The sequence below is a fragment of the Plasmodium falciparum genome, assembly GCF_000002765.6.
Source record: "Plasmodium falciparum 3D7 genome assembly, chromosome: 4".
NCBI lineage: Eukaryota > Apicomplexa > Aconoidasida > Haemosporida > Plasmodiidae > Plasmodium > Plasmodium falciparum.
The window spans coordinates 152,911-173,934 of record NC_004318.2 but is presented as its reverse complement, the minus strand read 5'-3'; the positions used below and the strand labels follow the sequence as shown (position 1 = coordinate 173,934).

The window sequence follows — 21,024 nt, the reverse complement described above, 5'->3', positions numbered from 1 at the left end:
TAAAAAATTTAAAAGGGCTGCAAAAGAAATATAAAAAATTTTTTATAAAAATTTAATTTAATCTATATATATATATATATATATATATTTTGATTATTTTAAAGAATAACATCTTTAAATAAGTCAATATATATAATAAAATATAAATAAAATAATATTATTGTTTTAAAACCAATGAAAAAATATTATATATAGATATAATATATAAATTTTCTTTATATTTTTTGTTCAAAAGAAAAATATATTTTTTTATGCCGTAATAAAAAAATAAAAATTATTCTTAAATAACAATATATATATATCTTATAATATAATAATAATAATTCGTATATAAATAATATGGTTATAGTTTTTTATTTATCTTGTTCGTTTTTGCATGCTCTTTAGATCAAATATAGTTCTTTAAAATTATTTGTATATATATAAAAAAAATATATATTATATATATATATATATATATATATATATATATATATATATATATATATATATATGAATTATTATATATTATGTATATATAGATATATAAGAAAAAAAAAAAACAAATAAACATATATTTTATTATTGAAAGAATATATTAATCATGTCAATATTAAAAAAAAATAAATATTTATAAATACATGAAATAATCATATTTTAAGATGAGAAATTTATTTTTTATTTTTTATATTTTTTTTGTTAATTCTTTATTTGTTGCAACCATAGAACCAGTTATATGTTTTTATTTTATAAAGTTATCGAAATGAATAATGCTTCTTTTGAAAAAAAATAAGACTATGATATATATTAATGATATACATATATATATATTATTATGTTCATATGTTGTATTTAAAATAACGTATTAGAGGATATGTAAAATAAACGTTCACGTTTTTATGAGAAAAAATATGTGCATTTATAAATAATGGATGAAGTATAATATATATATATATATATATATATCTATATTTATAATAATGTCCTTATTACAATAATAATTTTATTTTTGCTTCTTTTTTTTTTTTTTTTTTGTGAAATATGAAAATCCTATTTTTTTTTTTCGTCATTCTTTCATTTTTCAACATAATTGAAATAATAGGGAGCAAAGACCTTGAAGAGAAATCTTTCAACGGTACTAAATGAAAAAGTATAGTTGCTATATATTATTATAATTACATATATATATATATATATATATATACAATATGTATATATTTTATTTTTTTATACCCCAATTTTAGGAGTAAACCATTCAGAAGAAAAATATGAAGATTTGGATGACATTTCACAAAAAAAATTAATTGAAAGTCTAATGGTTAATGTTGAAAATGAAGATAACGATGAAAAAAATATAAATAAATATAATATATTTAATTATATATTAAAAGCATCCTTAGATTTATTGTTAATTAAACCAATTGCAACAATTTTAAACTATAATTCGTAATTTCATGTTCTATATATGTAAATAAATAAATAAATATAAATATATATATATATATATATATATATATATGTAACAATTTTATTTTAATTATATGATGTAAACAATTTTTTGTGATACTAATTATATGTGTAAAAAAATTATATATAATATTGGTATGTTATATATATATATATTATACACATTAATTTATTACAAAAAGAACACTACAAGTTAAAAGTTTTAAATGTGAATGATTTATTATAAATTATTATATATATATATATATATTATTATTAAAAAAAATAAATATTATATATCATGATATTCAGTGTATCTCATAAAACCAAAAAGAATAGTTACAATAAATTATAATTCATATATTTTTATAATTAAAACCATATTGTTATTCGTATATCCTCATAAAATATTATTGAAAATGTGGAATATATATAATAATGAAAAAATATATTAATACTGAAGATTACAAGAATAAAAAAAAAAAAAAAAAAAAAATAATATAAAATAAATCGTGAATAAAATATTATATATTCCAAATATTTGACACAGAAATATTATGTGTATCTTTTAAATTAGGGTTAATTGAGAGTCGTATAATATTATTGGTTTTTTTTTTTTTTGTTTTTGTAGGATCATCTGAAAAATTATCATATATATTATTTTCATATCTTTTCTCAATATTATTTTCAATTTCATCTAATACATTATTATTTTTTGAGTACATATCAATAAATGTCATATCATTATTTGGGGTACTTGGATGATCCATAATAACGTCTATAGGAATATTAGTCGTCAAGTTCAAAATATTATTAATAATATTGTTATTATTTTTGCATTCTTCATTTAATTTATTTAACCATTCGTTTTTATTACTAAATTTTTCTAAAATATATCTATGTCTATCAAGCCATTTATGATATAAATTTATTTGGTTTATAATAGGATCAGTATATGTTTGTTTGGCGACACTATATGTGTTGGTTGTTGTATTTTTTTTGATGTGTTGTTCCATATAATTCATTTTCCTTTCGTTTTAGTAACTCATCATATATATCAATTTTATTGTGGTTGACACGACTTAAGGTATCATTGATTAAATCTATTCCAGAATATATATCATTATTTGAAAGATATTTCGAATCATCTGTAGTATTACTAGTAATTTTTCGTTTCTTTTTTGTATATTCCAATTTATGTCGTAAGTGATTTGTTTACCATTATGTAAATCTCTATCTTGGATTTGAGTAATAAAAGGTTTTTCATCCATACTATCATGTAAAATATTAGGTTCTATATCCATATAAATATTATCATCAACCGTATATTCATTAGGTAATTGATAATCCATTCCATTTGGTAAATCTTTTAAATATTGCGATATGAAATCGTTTCTTAGTTTATTCCATTCTTCATCTGTAAGTTTATTGGTGGGTGTATCATTAGTGTCCTCCATATTTTCTATAAGAATATCCTGTGCGTCTTCTGTATTGTGTGCCTCTTCATTTTTGATACTAGGTTTTAGGACCACTTCGATCAATGTTTTATATGTTGGTGATTTATAGGGATATATATCATTTATATCCATTTCTTCATACTCACCTTCTGATGAAGAAGTAATATCAGAGGAAGATATAACACGAACATAACTGTAATCATCTGTTTCCTCTCCTTCGATGTAAATATATGTTTTTTCTTTATATAGGTTACTGGAATATGGTACATACCTATTGATAGATGTTTTATGAGGTATGCCATAATCGTTTTGTGGTATATCAATGACACGAAAAAGATTGGTACGGGTAGAAGTAATTTTTGGTTTTACCTATATATAAATATGAAGATATATTTAATGGTATATATGTAGGTATGCATGTATGTTGGCATGTAGGTTTGTGTATTACATACATAGGTATATATATAGGTGCAATATATATATACATGTATATTTATTAATGTTTTTTTTTTTCTAATAAAATTTTTTTTTTTTTTATTGTGTTCTGATAAATTTTTTTCTTTTTATTTTTTTTGATAAAATTTATCATTTTTTATTTTATTAAAATTTTTATATTCTTTTTTTTTTTTTTTTTTTCAAACTATGTTTCTATATTACTTTTTTCTTTTTCTATATAAATATATATATTAAATATATATAGAGCACATACAAATCATGCATATATAAACACACACAAGGTATATATATATATATATATATATATGTGTGTTAATTACCTTCAGTAGTAAGTATGCTAATGATGCGAAAGCTATACCGACACCCAATGGTATTGCAGATCCTAACAATGCGTTCGTTATTTGGTCTGTTGCGGGCACTTTTCCTGGTGGGCCATCGGGTAGTGGTGGTTCATCACCATCATCACGTTGTGTCGTCTGGTCTGGTGAATTGGAATCACGTGACTGTCCCTGATCACGCGTAAATGAACTAATGGTACGATTTAGTCCACTAATAACATTTGTTGCAGCTTGAAATCCATAATGAGATCCTTTATAAATTATATTTGGAACAGCATCAATAGCCTATTTTGTAATATTTGGACCTAATCCACCAAGAGTTAAAATATTGTAAAATAGTCTTTTCTTAAGATCAAAACTATCAATTCGAGCCCTATGAATTAATGTAGATACTTCATTGTTTCCCTCTGTAATTCTTTTATATTCTTCTTGTAAATCTTTATAGTTACATGTACATTCTTTACATTTCCTTTTCACATATGCTTCGGCATCATCGTCCTTATAAAATGAAGTAGTAGTAGACGGAGAAAGATGTGCACCATTAGTTGTTTGTTCTTTTTCATTTTTTTTATTACTCTCGTATTTTTTTTTTAAATTTTCCCAATGAAGATAGTTATTATTGTACCAATTTCTGTATTTAGTTAACGCCGTTTTGCATGGCTCATCAGGAATATTATCAATAGAATAAGTATGTATTTTATTAATAATATCATCTTCACACGTTTCATTTATCTCCCGCGCTCTAGTTGATTTTTCAGTACAATATTTTCGTGCCCATTCTTCTAACCATCTCAAAAATTGTGGTGTTTTATCAATTTCTTCGTATTCATTACAATGTTCTTTCTTATCGTCTCCATTATATTGACATAACATAACGTTCCAAACATGGTTTTTATTTTCCTCTCACCATTTCTTACGACCATTTGGTTTCTGTTCATTGTCAGGCTTTATCCTATCAAATATCTTGTTTATTTTTTCAGCCAAATCATCATTTAACATATCATCTCCTTTAACAAGATTTCCATAATCAGCAAAGCTGTATTTGATTGCCTCTAAAGCTAATTTTTTTATCATCCTTATGATAATCCATTAAATGTTTTGCTTCGGTAGCAGCACAATTAAGCAAATGTTTTTTGAAATTTTCTAGTGTGTATGAAGGTAGTTCCTTCCTATTTGGTTTTGGAAAACATAGAGTTCTTCTTCTTTGAGATACTTGTACGCTATAACTATCATTTTTTGATTTGATAGTTATAGTATACCAATTTTCAAGTAAATCATATTTATCTCTTTTGGATTTACATCCAGGACGGGCACGAATACTATAATTATTACAATATGATTGATTTTTATCGGGACATGTAGCTAAATGTTTAAATTCATCCTGTTTTTCGGGTTTTACATCAGCACCATGAGCAGAAGGACCATTATTACCTTGTCCATCAGTACCAGTATCTTGGCCACTATCAGCAGTTTTAAAAGGGTCATCAGGTCCCGTACTTGTATCACCTGGTGGTGGTGGTGTCGTCTCCTTACCGTCTTCTTCAGCACCTGCTGGTGGCTGATTATCTTTATCAAATTCAGATTTTTTTTTCTTCCGCACCACTATCTCCATCACCATCATTATGTGGTTGTTGTGATTCCCCACCTGGTCTTGGAGGTGGACCTGGCTGTGGTCTTTGTGGTTTCTCCTCGCACTCACACTTACCTTTAACAGTATAAGGTTGTTCGTCCAATGATTCAGGTAACGGTGGCGATTGTATCGATTCGTCTTTCATACAATTGCAATCAATGCTACTACTAGTACATTTAATATTTCCTAATTTTTTTTTCCATATATTGATAGGCATGTGTTGTGCCGGATACTTCGCTATCATCTGTATAATTATCTTTAACACTAGTGAATTTTTTGCTTTGTTGTTGATATTGTGGTTTCCACTGATTAATAAATGTTCTGTATTTTTCACATGCTTGTGTGCATTTGTTGTTTCTTTTCATTCTCACTAGTGCACATATCTGTCGGACACCCCTTTTCCAACTCCTCCAACTCTTCCAACTGTTTTTTTTGTTTTTGGCAAAAATCTTCACTCCATTCTGAAAACCAACGAAAAAACTGATATTCTGTACCTTCCTTGCGATCATTTCCAACAGGATAATCATTATCTTTACGATCACAAATTGCTAGATCTTTTTCACTATCCGTTGGATCTCTACCATGTTTATACCCACATTGCATAGCTTCCCAAACTTTGCCGCGGTTCTTTTCCCACCAGTGTTCCCTTAGTTTTGTATATGGTAGGTCATCACCTGTATACATGGCACCAAGTATTCCTTTAATCTTACCAAAATATGGTTTTCAAATTTTCTTGTAATTGTTTTACATCTCTGTTTTGATCCCACAGATCTTTTCCGCGTATAATATCTCCTATATCAGCAAAACTATATTTCATAGCAGTACAAATTGCAGTATCATCGCCCTTATCACTAAGATTATTTTTTATGTATCCTCCTTCATATTTTGCTGCCAACAATACATCGCCCAAAAAAGAATCATTAACCTTAGAGCTACTTAGTCCGGAACTATCTACATTTAAATTCTCCAAGTTTGATGTACACATATGACGACGTCGTGGAGGTAATAGTACATCTTTGTGATCTTCATTTACTTCATCCTCCTTCGTTTCCCATGTGCCTCCTATAATAAATCTTTGGTCATTTTCACCTGTGCCTTTTCCTGTACATGGACCTCCATATTTATCATTTCCACTACCATCTTCACGCCTATCATTGGAATGTCTGTCCATTATACTGCATAAGTTATTGAAATCAGTTTTATTAACCCCTTTTCTGTATTCACCTCTAGATGCATTAGCCGTCAAAATTGAAGGTGGTATTATACTCTTGGCAACACCTTTTTGTATTGCTTCTGCAATTTCATTTACAGTTTTCTCTTCTGACGGAATGAGTTTTATTTTCGTTACATGTGACGTTACAATATTTGTTATACGTTCGTTAAATTAACATTATATATATATATATATATATATATATATATGTATATATATGTATATTGTTTGTGGCGTTATTTAAATAAAATAGAATATAATAATTATGAATTCATGATCTCCAAATATACTAATATACATATGTATTTATCTACTTACATTTTTATCTCCCCATTTATCTACAGCATTTGAAATAAATTAAATACTTGTGTTTGTTGTTATAACGATTTTTCTTGTTTGCTGTTGCCATTTTGTGATATTCATATATAGACATATATTTGTATTTATACGTTATTTTATTTTTAGTATGTTGTGAGTTTGTTAAATATATATATATATATATATATATATATATATATATATATGTATATCTTTCTGTATTTATAAGAATAAAAACATATATATTAATTATAATATCAATAGTATGTAATATTATTCAGTAAAATATAATATACTAAGAAAACATTATTATTATTAATAGTAGTATTACTATTAGTAGTTTTTTTATTTATAGTACTAATACTACTATTAACATTTTATTATTATTTTTTTTTTTAATGCTCAGAAAAAAAAAAATAATAAAATACAAAGTATAATCAATATAGCACATATTTTTTAAAAGAATACATATGATAAATATTAAAATACACATTGTGAAAACAAAAATACATATAATATACATATCATAAAAAATTTATATGTTATGAATATATAAAAGTATGTATCTAAAAAGGAATATATTTATATGACGTATCTATCCCAAAAGAATATATGTAGTACATGTTGTAGATAATATAATAATTTTTTTTTTGTTATATTTATTTGTTTTGTTATTGTTTTGTTTTTTTTATATATTTTATGTATTTTACGTATTATAATATTAAAAAATAAAATAAATAAATATATTATGTTTTTATAAATACGAGTAGATATATATATATATTCAAATGTGTATATATTCTTTATAATAAAATGTTGTTATATTAAACATTTATATTATTAAAATTATCAAAATGTTTCTTATAATATAATACAGTTATACATATGAATATATGTATGTAGAAAGAACAAAATATATCTCACTACATACATACTACTAATGAGAGTGGTATATATATTAAAAAATATATATATTAAATATATTAATGTAAGAATGCATATAATATAACCTTAAATAATACATGTACAAAAAAATTTATAATACCTATATAATTATTATATATATATAGATCTATATATTAAATATGCATGTATTATGTATTTATTTAATCTCAAATAATAATTTTACTTTATAGTAGTTATTTATTGATAGCAAAAAAGAAAAAGAAAAAAAGCACAAACAAAAAGGAAAATAGAGAAGATGATAATAACAACAAATAAAAAGAACCAAATATAGAGGATAATAATAACAACAACAAAGAAATAGAACAAAACAGAGAGGACGATAATAACAACAAAAAAATATACGATAATAATAATAATAATAATAATTAAATAACTATTATTATGTTATTATTGTCTTTTCACGTATGTTTGGAAAAATCATTATTCTTATTAATCATATATTATTAATAGTCAAATAAATAAATATATACATATGTTCGTGTTCTTTATATATTCCTAGAACTCCTTCCGTAGTCACCTCGAAAAATAAAAAAATAAAAGTGCATGAGCATACCAATATGAAAATAAGCACAACCATCACCATTGACAATAACCATAACCAATTCAACATAAGAATATATATATGAATATATATACATAGATTATTACAAGAAAAGGACATATATGTACTTATCAATATAGAAACCCCTATAAACATAATATATCATATCCCAACCATAATATATGGCATATGATATATTATATATTATATGCAATAGAATTATATGTTATATTATTATATTTGTTTTATACAAAATATGTAAATGTATTTATTTAGTTTATTAGTACATTATAAATACATACATAGAAATATATATTATATTTTTTATATAATATAATAAATTGTTTATTATTATTTGACAAATTCTAATAACATTATAATTAAAACAATATTCAAACAACAAATATATATATATATATATATATATATGTTATTTCCCCCTTTATTTTATAAACTATGATAATACTTGAAATTATCATTATTGGATTATATATATATATGTATATAAATATTTTTTTATATTTTATTTCTTTTTATTTTAAAGCAATAAAATAAAATATATTTTTCTATTTTTAATTATTATATTACATGAGATTTTATATAATAAAAGAATATTGCTTCCTATATATATATATATTAATTAAACATTAAAAAATCTGATATGAAGGTTCTCCATATATATTGAATAAGGCTTAATAAACATAATATTGAGATTTTATATATATATTTTAAATAAAATTTAATAAATAAAATATTATGATTATAGATATATATTAATTAAAAAATAATAAATCTGATATTATGTGTACATATATATGTTATATAATAACTATAAAAATAAGGTATTATATAACATATGAAACAAATTAGTATTTACATTAATTACCATAATTTAAACTAATTTATTATTCTATTGTATTTACTTTGTAGTTGTTTTTACTACAATAAATAGGAAAATATAAATACTTATTGTTATTATTATTGTTTGATTATTATTATTATTTTTTTTTTTTATGTATAATATTATAGGTTATTAATTTTTGATTTTTGAAAAAACAATATATATTTATATATATTAATTAAATTATATAATATATTAGATACTTTAGAGAGAAAGTTATAATATAAAATAAACATTATTAGAAAAACACTTAAATTAATTAATATATTATTATTATTTTTTTTATTACATTTGTGTTAAAAATTTTGTAGTATTTTAACTTTAATATTATATATTATGTACAATTTTTTTATATTGTTAATTATTATATAAGTGCAATAATAAAAAGTTGTATGTTAGGTAATATATATATATATATATATATAGGTAACTATAAATTCTAATATATATATATATATATATATATATATATATGTGATATACAACTTGAACAACTATTGTTCTACACATTTGTATATAATTTGAAAGAAAATAATTTGTTTGTTACTATATTAGTATGTGTTTTAAAAATTGATATAAAAAAACTCAATTGTAATTTATGAAAATTTTATAAAATTAAATAATATTGGAAATTAAATAAATTATTAAAAAAAAAAATTAAAAATGCAATTTATTATATTATATTATTTTTTTTTTAATTTTATGTTTATTTATTTTTTTTCATCTTTCATTTTATTTTATTATTATTTTTTTTTTGTTCAAATATGTAAGGGGAATTACAATACCAATACAAAATCACATTAGTATAATGGAAAGATAATTTTGTTTTTTTTTTTTATCACAAAAATTATAATTATATTTTAGATTAAGAATATTTTATTTATTTGTAAAACAAAATAGATTATTACATGTTAAGTATTAACTCATCATTTTACTAATAAACTATTATAAGTATCTTAATGAAAATGAAATTCTATAATTTTAAGTTATCATTATATTCCCTTCTGTTGAACATATTATTAATATTATCACATGTATGAATTTAATAATGATTATTATAATAATTTATACATATTAATTATATATATATATATATTATATATGTTAACATACTTTATGTTCAATCATTATATGTATATATTCATATAATATTTAAATAAACATTCATTATATATAGCTACAATAAATATATTATGATAAATCACAACTAATTATGATATATAATACTATATACATTAATATTTTTATAGGTGCATAATAAAAAAAAAAGCATACTTCACTACACAGCATACATCAAATACAAAATCAATAAAACCGCACAGATCATTATGCGAATGTGAATTGTATGACCGATACATTCCCATTTATGATTATAACCAAGAAATGAAAGAAGTGATGCAACAATTTGATGAACGAACTTCCCAACGATTTCGCGAATATGACGAAAGGATGCAAGAAAAACGACAAACATGTAAAGAACAATGTGATAAAGATATGCAAAAAATTATATTAAAAGATAAAATAGAAAAAGAATTAACAGAAAAGTTGTCAGCATTACAAACTGATATATCTATGAATGATATACCAACATGCATTTGCGAAAAATCATTAGCAGATAAAGTGGAAAAAAATTGTTTGAAATGTGGGGGGGATATTAGGTACGGCGGTACCTGAATTGTCACTTTTATGGGGGGTTTCTACACATCTGTTGGGAACTGCAGCTACTTCTGCTGCTATTGAAGCTGGTATGAGAGAAGTCGTCTCTCATATTAAAGAATTCCTTACTAATTTTAATGAATATTTGGTTGATTTGACGTCAATTGTTGATAAATCAAGTTATAATTGTGGTACAGCTCTACATCAAAGTGCTAAGGAACTAGTTAGGGAATCCTGTGCAATTGAACGTACTGGAGGAGAGTCTCAATTATGTAATAACATAATACACTACAATAATACATCTGCGTTTAATGGTTTCGCAGAAGCTGGTGCTGATGCTTACAAAACAACATTGGAAGCCAAAATGGCAGAAATTCCTACTTTCAATACTGCCATGACAGCCTCTATTATTGCAATAGTAGTTATAGTTTTAGTTATGGTAATTATTTATTTGATTTTACGTTATCGACGAAAAAAGAAAATGAAGAAAAAAGTACAATACATGAAATTACTAAAAGAATAATTATGTTTGGCTAGGTTTATGTTGATAAGTAATTTAATGAATTGATTTTTTTTGAGTATAATATAGGAAGAATTATATAATTAATAAATATTTTTATGATTATTATATTATATATATATATATTTTTATTATATTGTTATTTATTTATCTATTTAGATTTTTCTCTCTTTTTTTTTTTTAACAAAATTTTCTTTCATTTGTTTAAAAATATAATTTTTAATATATTTTTTAAAATACATCTCATATATATATGATTTGTAAGAACAGTATAATATATATTTATTAATTTCTTCTTACAAAATGTTATATAATTGAATATATAATGGAATAAATTTATTATAATCGTATACACTTATATTGATTTATTATTAAAATGGGAATCGTATTTATATAATATAAATCACAATGAACACATACAATTTTAATTTTTCATATTAATCCTTATAATTCTTATCTAATTTGTTTGTAGAATATATCTACTAACATGTTCCATTTTAATATCATGTATAATTTGATATATTATATTTATTAATAATTGTTATATTTTATTTTTGATTTTAATCGAAACGAAAAATATTATAATTAATTATTATAATAAGAATACTAACACAAATATAATATATATATTTGTTTATAATTATTATTAGTTACTAACTAGAAAAAAATATTTTAAATATAAATTTTGTTATATCGATAAATATATAATATTATATAATGTGTGTATATAAGGATTCAAAAAAAAATAAGATAAAATAATAAAAAAATATATATATTTATATATATATATATATTAATTTCAATTTTATTGTAGTATCAATATATATATAATATTTCCTTTATCTCGTTATAATACTTATAATTATCGAAAATATAAAACTTTTTTTAAATACTAATGATATAAATTAATAACAGAAAATATTATACAGTTTACTTTTCTATATATATATATATATATATATATATATATTAATTCTTTATTACATTATATTTTAAGTTATAAAATATTATGAATTACTAGGGACATAAATATTTTAAAGAATGTATTTATCAAAAGTATTTTTATCATGTATTAAGGTTAGAAAAATATTATAAATTTTACAAATATTATATTTAATTTGAATTAGATACATATATATATATATATATATATATATATATATATATATATATATATATATAATGAATGCTTTACAACATAAAAAATATAAATAGAATACATTTGTATTATATATGATTACGCAACTCAATGTAAACTCTGCTATGTTAATATATACTATCTTTATAATATCGTTTCAATTGTATTTAACATATTAATAATAAAATATTTTTTTTTATACAAATTATTTATTGTAATTATATAATATTTATTTTCTTTAAATATTCTATTAATTATAAATAAATAAATAAATATATATATGTTCAATTGAATAACAAAATAGATACATGAGAGAGTATATTATAACATAGAATACATTTTAGTAATACAAACAAAATAAACTTGAAATAAATATAATAAAATGTATAGGAATTTTTTTTATTTTTTTTTTATTTATTATAATAGTTTTTACTTAATTTTACATATTATTATTTACAAGAAATTTTGTCATTAATTTCGCATTAGTAATTATATTATTATATATGTTAGGATATTTTTTTGATGAAAATATTGTTATCTGTTATGTTATATATGTGGCCTACACCTATAACAAGTACTATTCTACACATTTATATAGATTTTTTTTAGTAAGAATATGCTGTTCCTTATTACTATTATATATATATATATATATATATATATATATATATATATAAACATATATTAAAATATATTTGAAAAATAATTTATCATATTTCTTATATATATGTAATAGAATTATTTTACAAAATATTTAAAAAAAGAAAAAAAAGAAAAACCATTATAAAATATTAAATTGTGTTTTTTTACCTTATTATATATTTTTTTCAATATGATATGAAACATCGTATAAAAATAAATGTACTTTTTTGGATGAAAACATGATTGTAATAATGAGATTAAAAAAATGAAAATTTATGTTGAACGTTTTTAAAATAAATAATATAAAATAACATTAAATAAAATAAGATACATCATTTCGATATAAATTATATTACTAAAAATTTGAATATAAAATATTACATTTTTCTATTAAAAATAAAAATATATACCTCTTTAAAATGTTATTATTTGCCTTTTTATTTAATGCATTTTTATTATCACAACGTGTATGCAAAATAAATATTAGTATCACAATAGCATAAACATATATTGATCAAGTGTTTATATATATATATATATATATATATATATATATATATATATATATATTTTTTTTTTTTTCATTTCCTTTTTTAGGTAAAATGTATAAATAAGATTGGTAATATAAGTCTTATAAAAAATAACACACAAAGTATATCAACAAAATCAAGATACTTAGCAGAAATAGAAAGGCCAAACAATCCACATTATTACAATGACCCAGAACTCAAAGAAATAATTGACAAATTGAATAAGGAGGCAATAAAAAAATATCAAAAAAATCATGATCCATATGAACAATTAAAAGAAGTAGTAGAAAAGAATCAAACAAAAGTTACAGGTGGTAATGATGCAGAACCTATGTCAACGTTAGAAAAAGATTTATTGGAAATATATGAAAAATTATTTGGTGACAAAAGTCATATTATGATAAAATCGAATATATACATCAATCAAGATGACAAATCAAATGATAAAAATGATAAATCTTGTGAATGTGCAAATTATAAGAAATATAATCAATTATTATCATCATATAGTGTAGATGATGCTTATTTACATAATTTAAAATCTGGTTGTGTTGCATGTGTAGGTACAAGTGCTCTTTCGTCCATAATTACAGGTCTTTATGGTATTAGCGCTGCAAGTACTGCAGCTATAGAGGCAATTAAGACTACTTCTAGTGCGACTATTATTACTAAACTCACAAAATCACTTTTTGGTATAAATTTTTTTTCTCAAACATCAATAGAAAGCGCTTATATTACTGCAGGTATTACCTCCGTCGAAGGTGAACTTTATGCAGGTCTTGTTACTTCAACATTTTTACCTTATGGTATTGTAGCTATAGTTCTAATTTTAGTAATTGTTGCACTTATAATGTTATACATATGGTTTTATAGAAGACGAAAAAGTTCATGGAAATATGCATACAAAAATCATTTATCTACATAATATATTTTTTACAAAGTAGATATTATTATTTGTGAATTGTATATAAATTATATTTTATAATAATTTTTTTTTTTTTTTATATTAATATATTAAGAATTATGATAAAACTTTTTTTTTTTTAGCTATTTGCATTGAATATACATATTAATACTATTAATATTTTAATATGTTTTACCTATTAATTATAATTACAATGATAATTTATTTATATATAAAAGCGAAAATATTTAAATAAATTTTATTATATATAAAGTATATTGTTCCATTTTTTCAAAAATGAATATAATTTTTTTTTTTTAAGTATTACATAATATAAAATTATCTTTAGAATTTGTTTTATTATCACAAATTAATTAAAAACGTATACAACTTTTTCATAATAAACAAAATATTATTTACCTTGTGAATATAAATATATTTTATATATAAAAGTATGGTAAAAAAAAAAAAATATATATATATATTTTTTATTTTGTATTCTTTTTTTTTTTGTTAATTTTTCTTAAAATAATTATCTCATATACATATATAAGCATTATGATTAATTATCATTTAAGTATATTTTAACAAATATTATATATATATATATATATATATATATATATATATTATAAATAGTTAATAAATAATAATATACTTTCCTGCAAATACACATATAAATGTGCAGAAAAGTGGTACATATGATTGTTAAGAGTGTAAATCACATATATATCATAATATCCCTCATTATTTTAACATATATTCTAATATATTTATAATTGTGGAACTAATAACAAGATTTGTTTTATGTAATAATATGCAACATTAATCATTAAATCTATTTTATTATTTATATTTTTTCGTTTTAGTTTATTTCATTTTTGTTTCTAAGCGGTATTCAATGATTGACAGTGCTCTCTATTGTATCTATTATTTTATGTTAATTAAAATTATTTTATAATAATTTATAAATAATAATATATATAAATATATAATAGGATATTTAAATGAGTTATATATTAGCTGATTATGAAACATAATTTTTGAATAAATTAGAAATATACTATTATTACAAGAATACAATTTATACCATTTTTCAAAGATACCATATATTGATATAATGTATTTTATATTGCTTTTTATAAACATAAATAATATAATTATAATACATTTATTTTTTTTTTTTTTTATGTTGTAAAATATTAAATATATCAATTGTATTTATATAATACCAAATATAATATATTATTTGTACAATACATAAGAAATTAATAATATTATTACATTATAATGGGAGTTTTTTTAATGATGTACATTTTAAAAATAAACGTACAGTGATTTTTACTATTATGTAATATTAATAATAATTTTTTATTATCATATATAAATAGAAAAAATAAATTATATATATATATATTTATTTTTAATATTTTTCAAGTTATTAATATTTATATATTGTTTTAAATTTTCTGTCATATTAATTATATGTATTAGTATATTCAAATAAAAACCATATCACACAAATATTGTTATTCTAATACAATTATAATTATTATACATTATATCGTTACTATTTTATAATAATGGTTATTTTAAGTTTAGTTTAATTCATTATTGTTATATTATAATGTGTTGATATATAGATGTATGGTGTTCAGAAAAGTTTTGTGGTTATTATATTAAAAAATATATATACATTATATTTTTTTTTAATATATGTCCTGTAATAATATAACACTTCTTTTTTGTTTTATTAAAATAAAGAAAAATTAAAAAACATAAGATAAAAAATAATTAGTATTAAATCTTATATTACACATGACTTCGAAATGTAAAATAAAAATAAATATGTATTACATATATATTATTAAAATAAAATCGTAAAAACGATAAAGATATATCTTAATAATTAAAATTATATCTATTTATATTTATTCATATTATTTAATATAATTAAATTTTAAATAATATATGGGTATAAGATTAATAATATAATATATTTCATTATATATCATTTTATATAAATAATTTAAAAAATATATGTTGCGAGATATTCTTAAATATTGTATAATAAATAAATATATATTCATGTAGGTTCTTGATATAAAATATATATATATATTACTCTCTTTTCACTAAAAAATAAATAAATAAATATAAATTTAATAATTTAATAATCACATAAGAATAAACAAAATAAAATTATAGGGAAAAATATATAATGTTATAAAAATTTAATTATGATAATATCCTTGTATTATAATTATAAAATTCTCATAACATTAAATTGAATTTAATATAACGAAAGCATATATTTATTGATTTAGTAGTTTTAAGTATTGTACTTTTTTCTTCATTTTCTTTTTTCTACGATAACGTAATATCAAATAAATAATTACCATAACTAAAACTATAACTACTATTGCAATAATTGAAGCCATCATGGCATTATTAAAACTAGTAACTCCCACCATTTCTGCGTTCAACTTTTCATTATATGCTGCACTACCATATTGTGCATAATGATTAAACGTATTTTTACCAGTAGTTTTTATAGCACTGCACAAAGGAGATATAATTCCAGGTTTTGTTGTAAGACACGATGTACTAACCGCTTTATTAGCAGCCTCAAAAAGAGCAGTACCACAATTGTAATTTGATTCATTAACAATTGGTGTCAAATCAACCAAATATTCATTAAAATTAGTAAGGAATTCTTTAATATGAGAGACGACTTCTCTCATACCAGCTTCAATAGCAGCATAAGTGGCTGCAGTTGTTAACATATGTGTAGAAACACCTCCTAAAAGTGCCAATTCAGGTACGGCTGTACCTATTATCCCACCACATTTCAAACAATTTTTTTCCATTTTATCTGCTACAGATTTTTCGCAAATTCATGTAGGTATATTATTGATAGATATATCCGTTTGTAATGCTGACAACTTTTCTGTTAATTCCTTTTCAATTTTGTCTTTTAATATAATATTTTGTATATCCTTTTCACATTGTTCTTTACATTTTTGAAGTTTTTCATTCATATGTTCGTCGTACTCGTTAAATCTTTGTTGCGCCTGTTTACTGAAATTTTCCATTAGATTTTTCATTTCCGGGTCGTTGTTATAATTAGGCTTATATAGATCGCATTCGCATAATGATCTATTTGATTTTATTGGTTTTGGTGTTTTTGATGTATAAAGTGTAATACTGTAATGGTTCCTATGGACATATACCTAGTACAAAATGATATTATATATATATATATAATGTATATTATAATTATGTATAGGGTATGTATATATATATATATATATATATATATTGTAATAATAATTATTTGTAGATACATACCTGTGATGATGATAATAACAATATATTTAATGGAAGAGAAAATAATAATATATTAAAGTAGTGGAGTTTCATTTTTATTGTGATACTTATATTATTTTATGATTAAATTTGTAACTAAATAATTAAGATATAATAATGACTTTTTTTTTATAAATAAATTAAATATACTTAATCTAAAAGATGATTACACTTTTAAAATACACCATAATTAACGTTACATTATTAAAATATAATTTTTTTTATATAATAGCGCATCATTTGTATTATTTCAAAAAAAAAAAAAAAAAAAAAAAAAAGAAAGATAAAAGAAATAATATAATTTATCAAAATATATTACATTTTTTATAATTTTTTTTTATTTCTAATAACTTTTAATTTTATATAAAAAAAAAAATTTATTAATATGAATTTTTTTTTTTTTTTTTGGGTACATAATAATAACAAGTGATACTATATTGTAATAACTAACATCATATTTATTGTTCTAAATAACATAACAATGTATATAGTAACAATGGTTGAATGTGTATTATCACATATAATTTACATCTTATAACATATATGTGGTATTTATATTGTAACATGTATGTTCACAATGTTGTAATTATATAAAAATTATTAAGTATCATTGCATATCATAATATGTGGTCTTAAAGGTAAAACTAATAGTATATAAATTTTAATATTAATTAATTAAATGTAATATATTTTAATAATTTAATTTATTTTAATGTTATTATATATTTTTTTTTTTGTTCCAAAATGTATTGTATGTTATACGTTTCTCTCTAATGTATCTAAAATTATACTAACATTTTTTTGTACATATAACTATAAAATATTTTACAAAAAAGTTTTTCATTATATTATTTTTTTTATATAATCACAACAGGAAATATATTAACATTTATTATTAATACAAAATTAAGAAAAAGAGAAATTATGGATATAATAAAATAATGTGTATAGTATATTTTTGGGTAAAGTTGTAAATAATACAAATATATTAGATTCCTAATTTATATATTGTAAAATGTTGATAATATATTATATATATATATTTAATCGGTTGATATAGTATTTTATAATTTAGCATACATTAATTGTATGATTAAATGTTTTAAAGATATAATGTAAACTATACCTTTTAATAATTATATTATAGTAATTATTCTTATGTATATTGAAAAAAATATTAGGGCATTATATATATATTAATATATAGGAAACGTAAAAGGCTTTTATATTATATGTAATTACTATTTATAAAGAAAAAATTGATATAATTTGTATATATATTTTTTTTTAATATAATGGTAATTATGAGTATAAAAAAAAAAAAAAAAAAAACAAAAACAAAAATGGAAAACATAAAAAAATGTTATGATAATAGGATAAATTATATTATATAAAATAGTTTTGTTACTTTGGAAAAGTCCCTTTTACAACATAATTATAAATAAAAATATAATCGTTATATTATACAAATTAATAATTTTAGGAGCACATGTAATATTAAGTTTTGAATTTTTTTGGGAATGTTAACATATAATTATATATATATATATATATGAATGTATTATATGTAAGAATGATTTATTAAAAATTTTTAAGAAAATTGAATTTTTTTTATATTTATTATAGAAAGTATACATATATATATATAATAATAAGATTTATATATCCTCATTATATTCAAAGTTCCAAAGGTTTTATATAATTATAACATTCTATACATACATATATATATGTTTGATTTATTATAAAAAAATGAGAATTAAATATTATGTATAAATATAAACAAAAAAAATTATATTTAGATGTGTTAATTTATATTATGTACTTATAATTATCGTTTGAAAAACAGTTCAATGAAATAAAATAAAATAAAAATTGATAAGTATATTACCCTATATACACCAAAAAAAAAAAAATAAAAAATAAAATAATGATAAAATCGACAAATGTATATACACACATTTGTAACATAAATAACATGTTAAAAAAATAATAATACAATAAAATAAAAACACACCTATATATAATATATAAATGAATACTATATTTACAATTATAACGTGTTACATATATATATATATATGTATAATTTCGAAGATTATTATTTTAATAATTATTATTTTCTAAAATGCAAGGGGAAAAAGAATATAACACATAAATAGGTTTTTATTATGTATTTCTCATTATTACTATATAATAATTTTATTATGTGTAATAATTATTATCATTATTATAATAAATTATTTTCTTTATTTTAATAAAAATCATATTATAATGACTATTATAACATTGTATATATATATATTATTTAATAATAATAATACAAATATATATATATATATATATATATATATAGTCTCTATAATGTTAAAATAATGATATTTTAATTTATATTATAATTTTTAAAATACTATAGATAATAAAATACGAATTACAGAAAGATAAGATATATATCTATTTTTGTTCTTAGGTATCCATCTAATGTCTTTTTTGATAATATTATAATATTATTTTGAAATATCTAATAATAATAAATTATATTTTTTGTATTTTATATAAACAGAATAGTATGTTATTATCTCTCTCAAACTATATATAACTATATATATATATATATATATGTATATATTTTTAATTGTTTTTTTTTTTGGAAAATTTAAAAAATATATGATAATATTTTACACAAATATAACACATAATATGGATAAAGAAAAAATAAGGCAACATAAAAATTATTTAAAAGGATAAAAAAAAAAAAAAAATAAAATAAACAGAAAAAAATCATGAATAAGAGCATAAAACATTCAATCTTTTTATTTTAAAATATTTTAATATTAATCATATGTATATATTTGTTTAATTTAAATAGTTACATAATTGTTTTAAGACAGAAAGTATTGTTTTATGATATTATCAAATTTAAAAATAAATAAAAATTGAGAATAATTAGAAATTAACCACAAAATATAATTAATCAAACTTTATTTATTTTTATTATTATAAATGAATATACAATTAAT

The 21,024-nt window shown here is 19.9% G+C and overlaps 2 protein-coding genes and 3 pseudogenes across 2 annotated transcripts, besides 3 other annotated features; 3 read left to right on the top strand and 2 right to left on the bottom strand.

The window, feature by feature from the left end:
* Positions 1–1,020: 1,020 nt before the first annotated feature.
* On the top strand, positions 1,021–1,429 carry PF3D7_0402900 (probable protein, unknown function; the record flags this gene model as incomplete). The annotated part of the gene is made up of 2 exons (XM_001351305.1): positions 1,021–1,114; positions 1,224–1,429. 2 exons carry the CDS (start codon positions 1,021–1,023, stop codon positions 1,427–1,429), a joined length of 300 nt encoding a protein of 99 aa, XP_001351341.1.
* Positions 1,430–1,949: 520 nt separating this feature from the next.
* PF3D7_0402800 lies at positions 1,950–6,690 on the bottom strand (annotated as a pseudogene).
* Positions 1,950–6,690: a sequence feature (erythrocyte membrane protein 1 (PfEMP1), pseudogene).
* Positions 6,691–10,210: 3,520 nt separating this feature from the next.
* On the top strand, positions 10,211–11,424 carry PF3D7_0402700 (annotated as a pseudogene).
* Positions 10,211–11,424: a sequence feature (rifin, pseudogene).
* Positions 11,425–13,620: 2,196 nt separating this feature from the next.
* Positions 13,621–14,656, top strand: PF3D7_0402600 (stevor; the record flags this gene model as incomplete). Its single annotated transcript, XM_001351303.1, has 2 exons — positions 13,621–13,668; positions 13,799–14,656. 2 exons carry the CDS (start codon positions 13,621–13,623, stop codon positions 14,654–14,656), a joined length of 906 nt encoding a protein of 301 aa, XP_001351339.1.
* Positions 14,657–16,950: 2,294 nt separating this feature from the next.
* On the bottom strand, positions 16,951–18,058 carry PF3D7_0402500 (annotated as a pseudogene).
* Positions 16,951–18,058: a sequence feature (rifin, pseudogene).
* Positions 18,059–21,024: the final 2,966 nt, after the last annotated feature.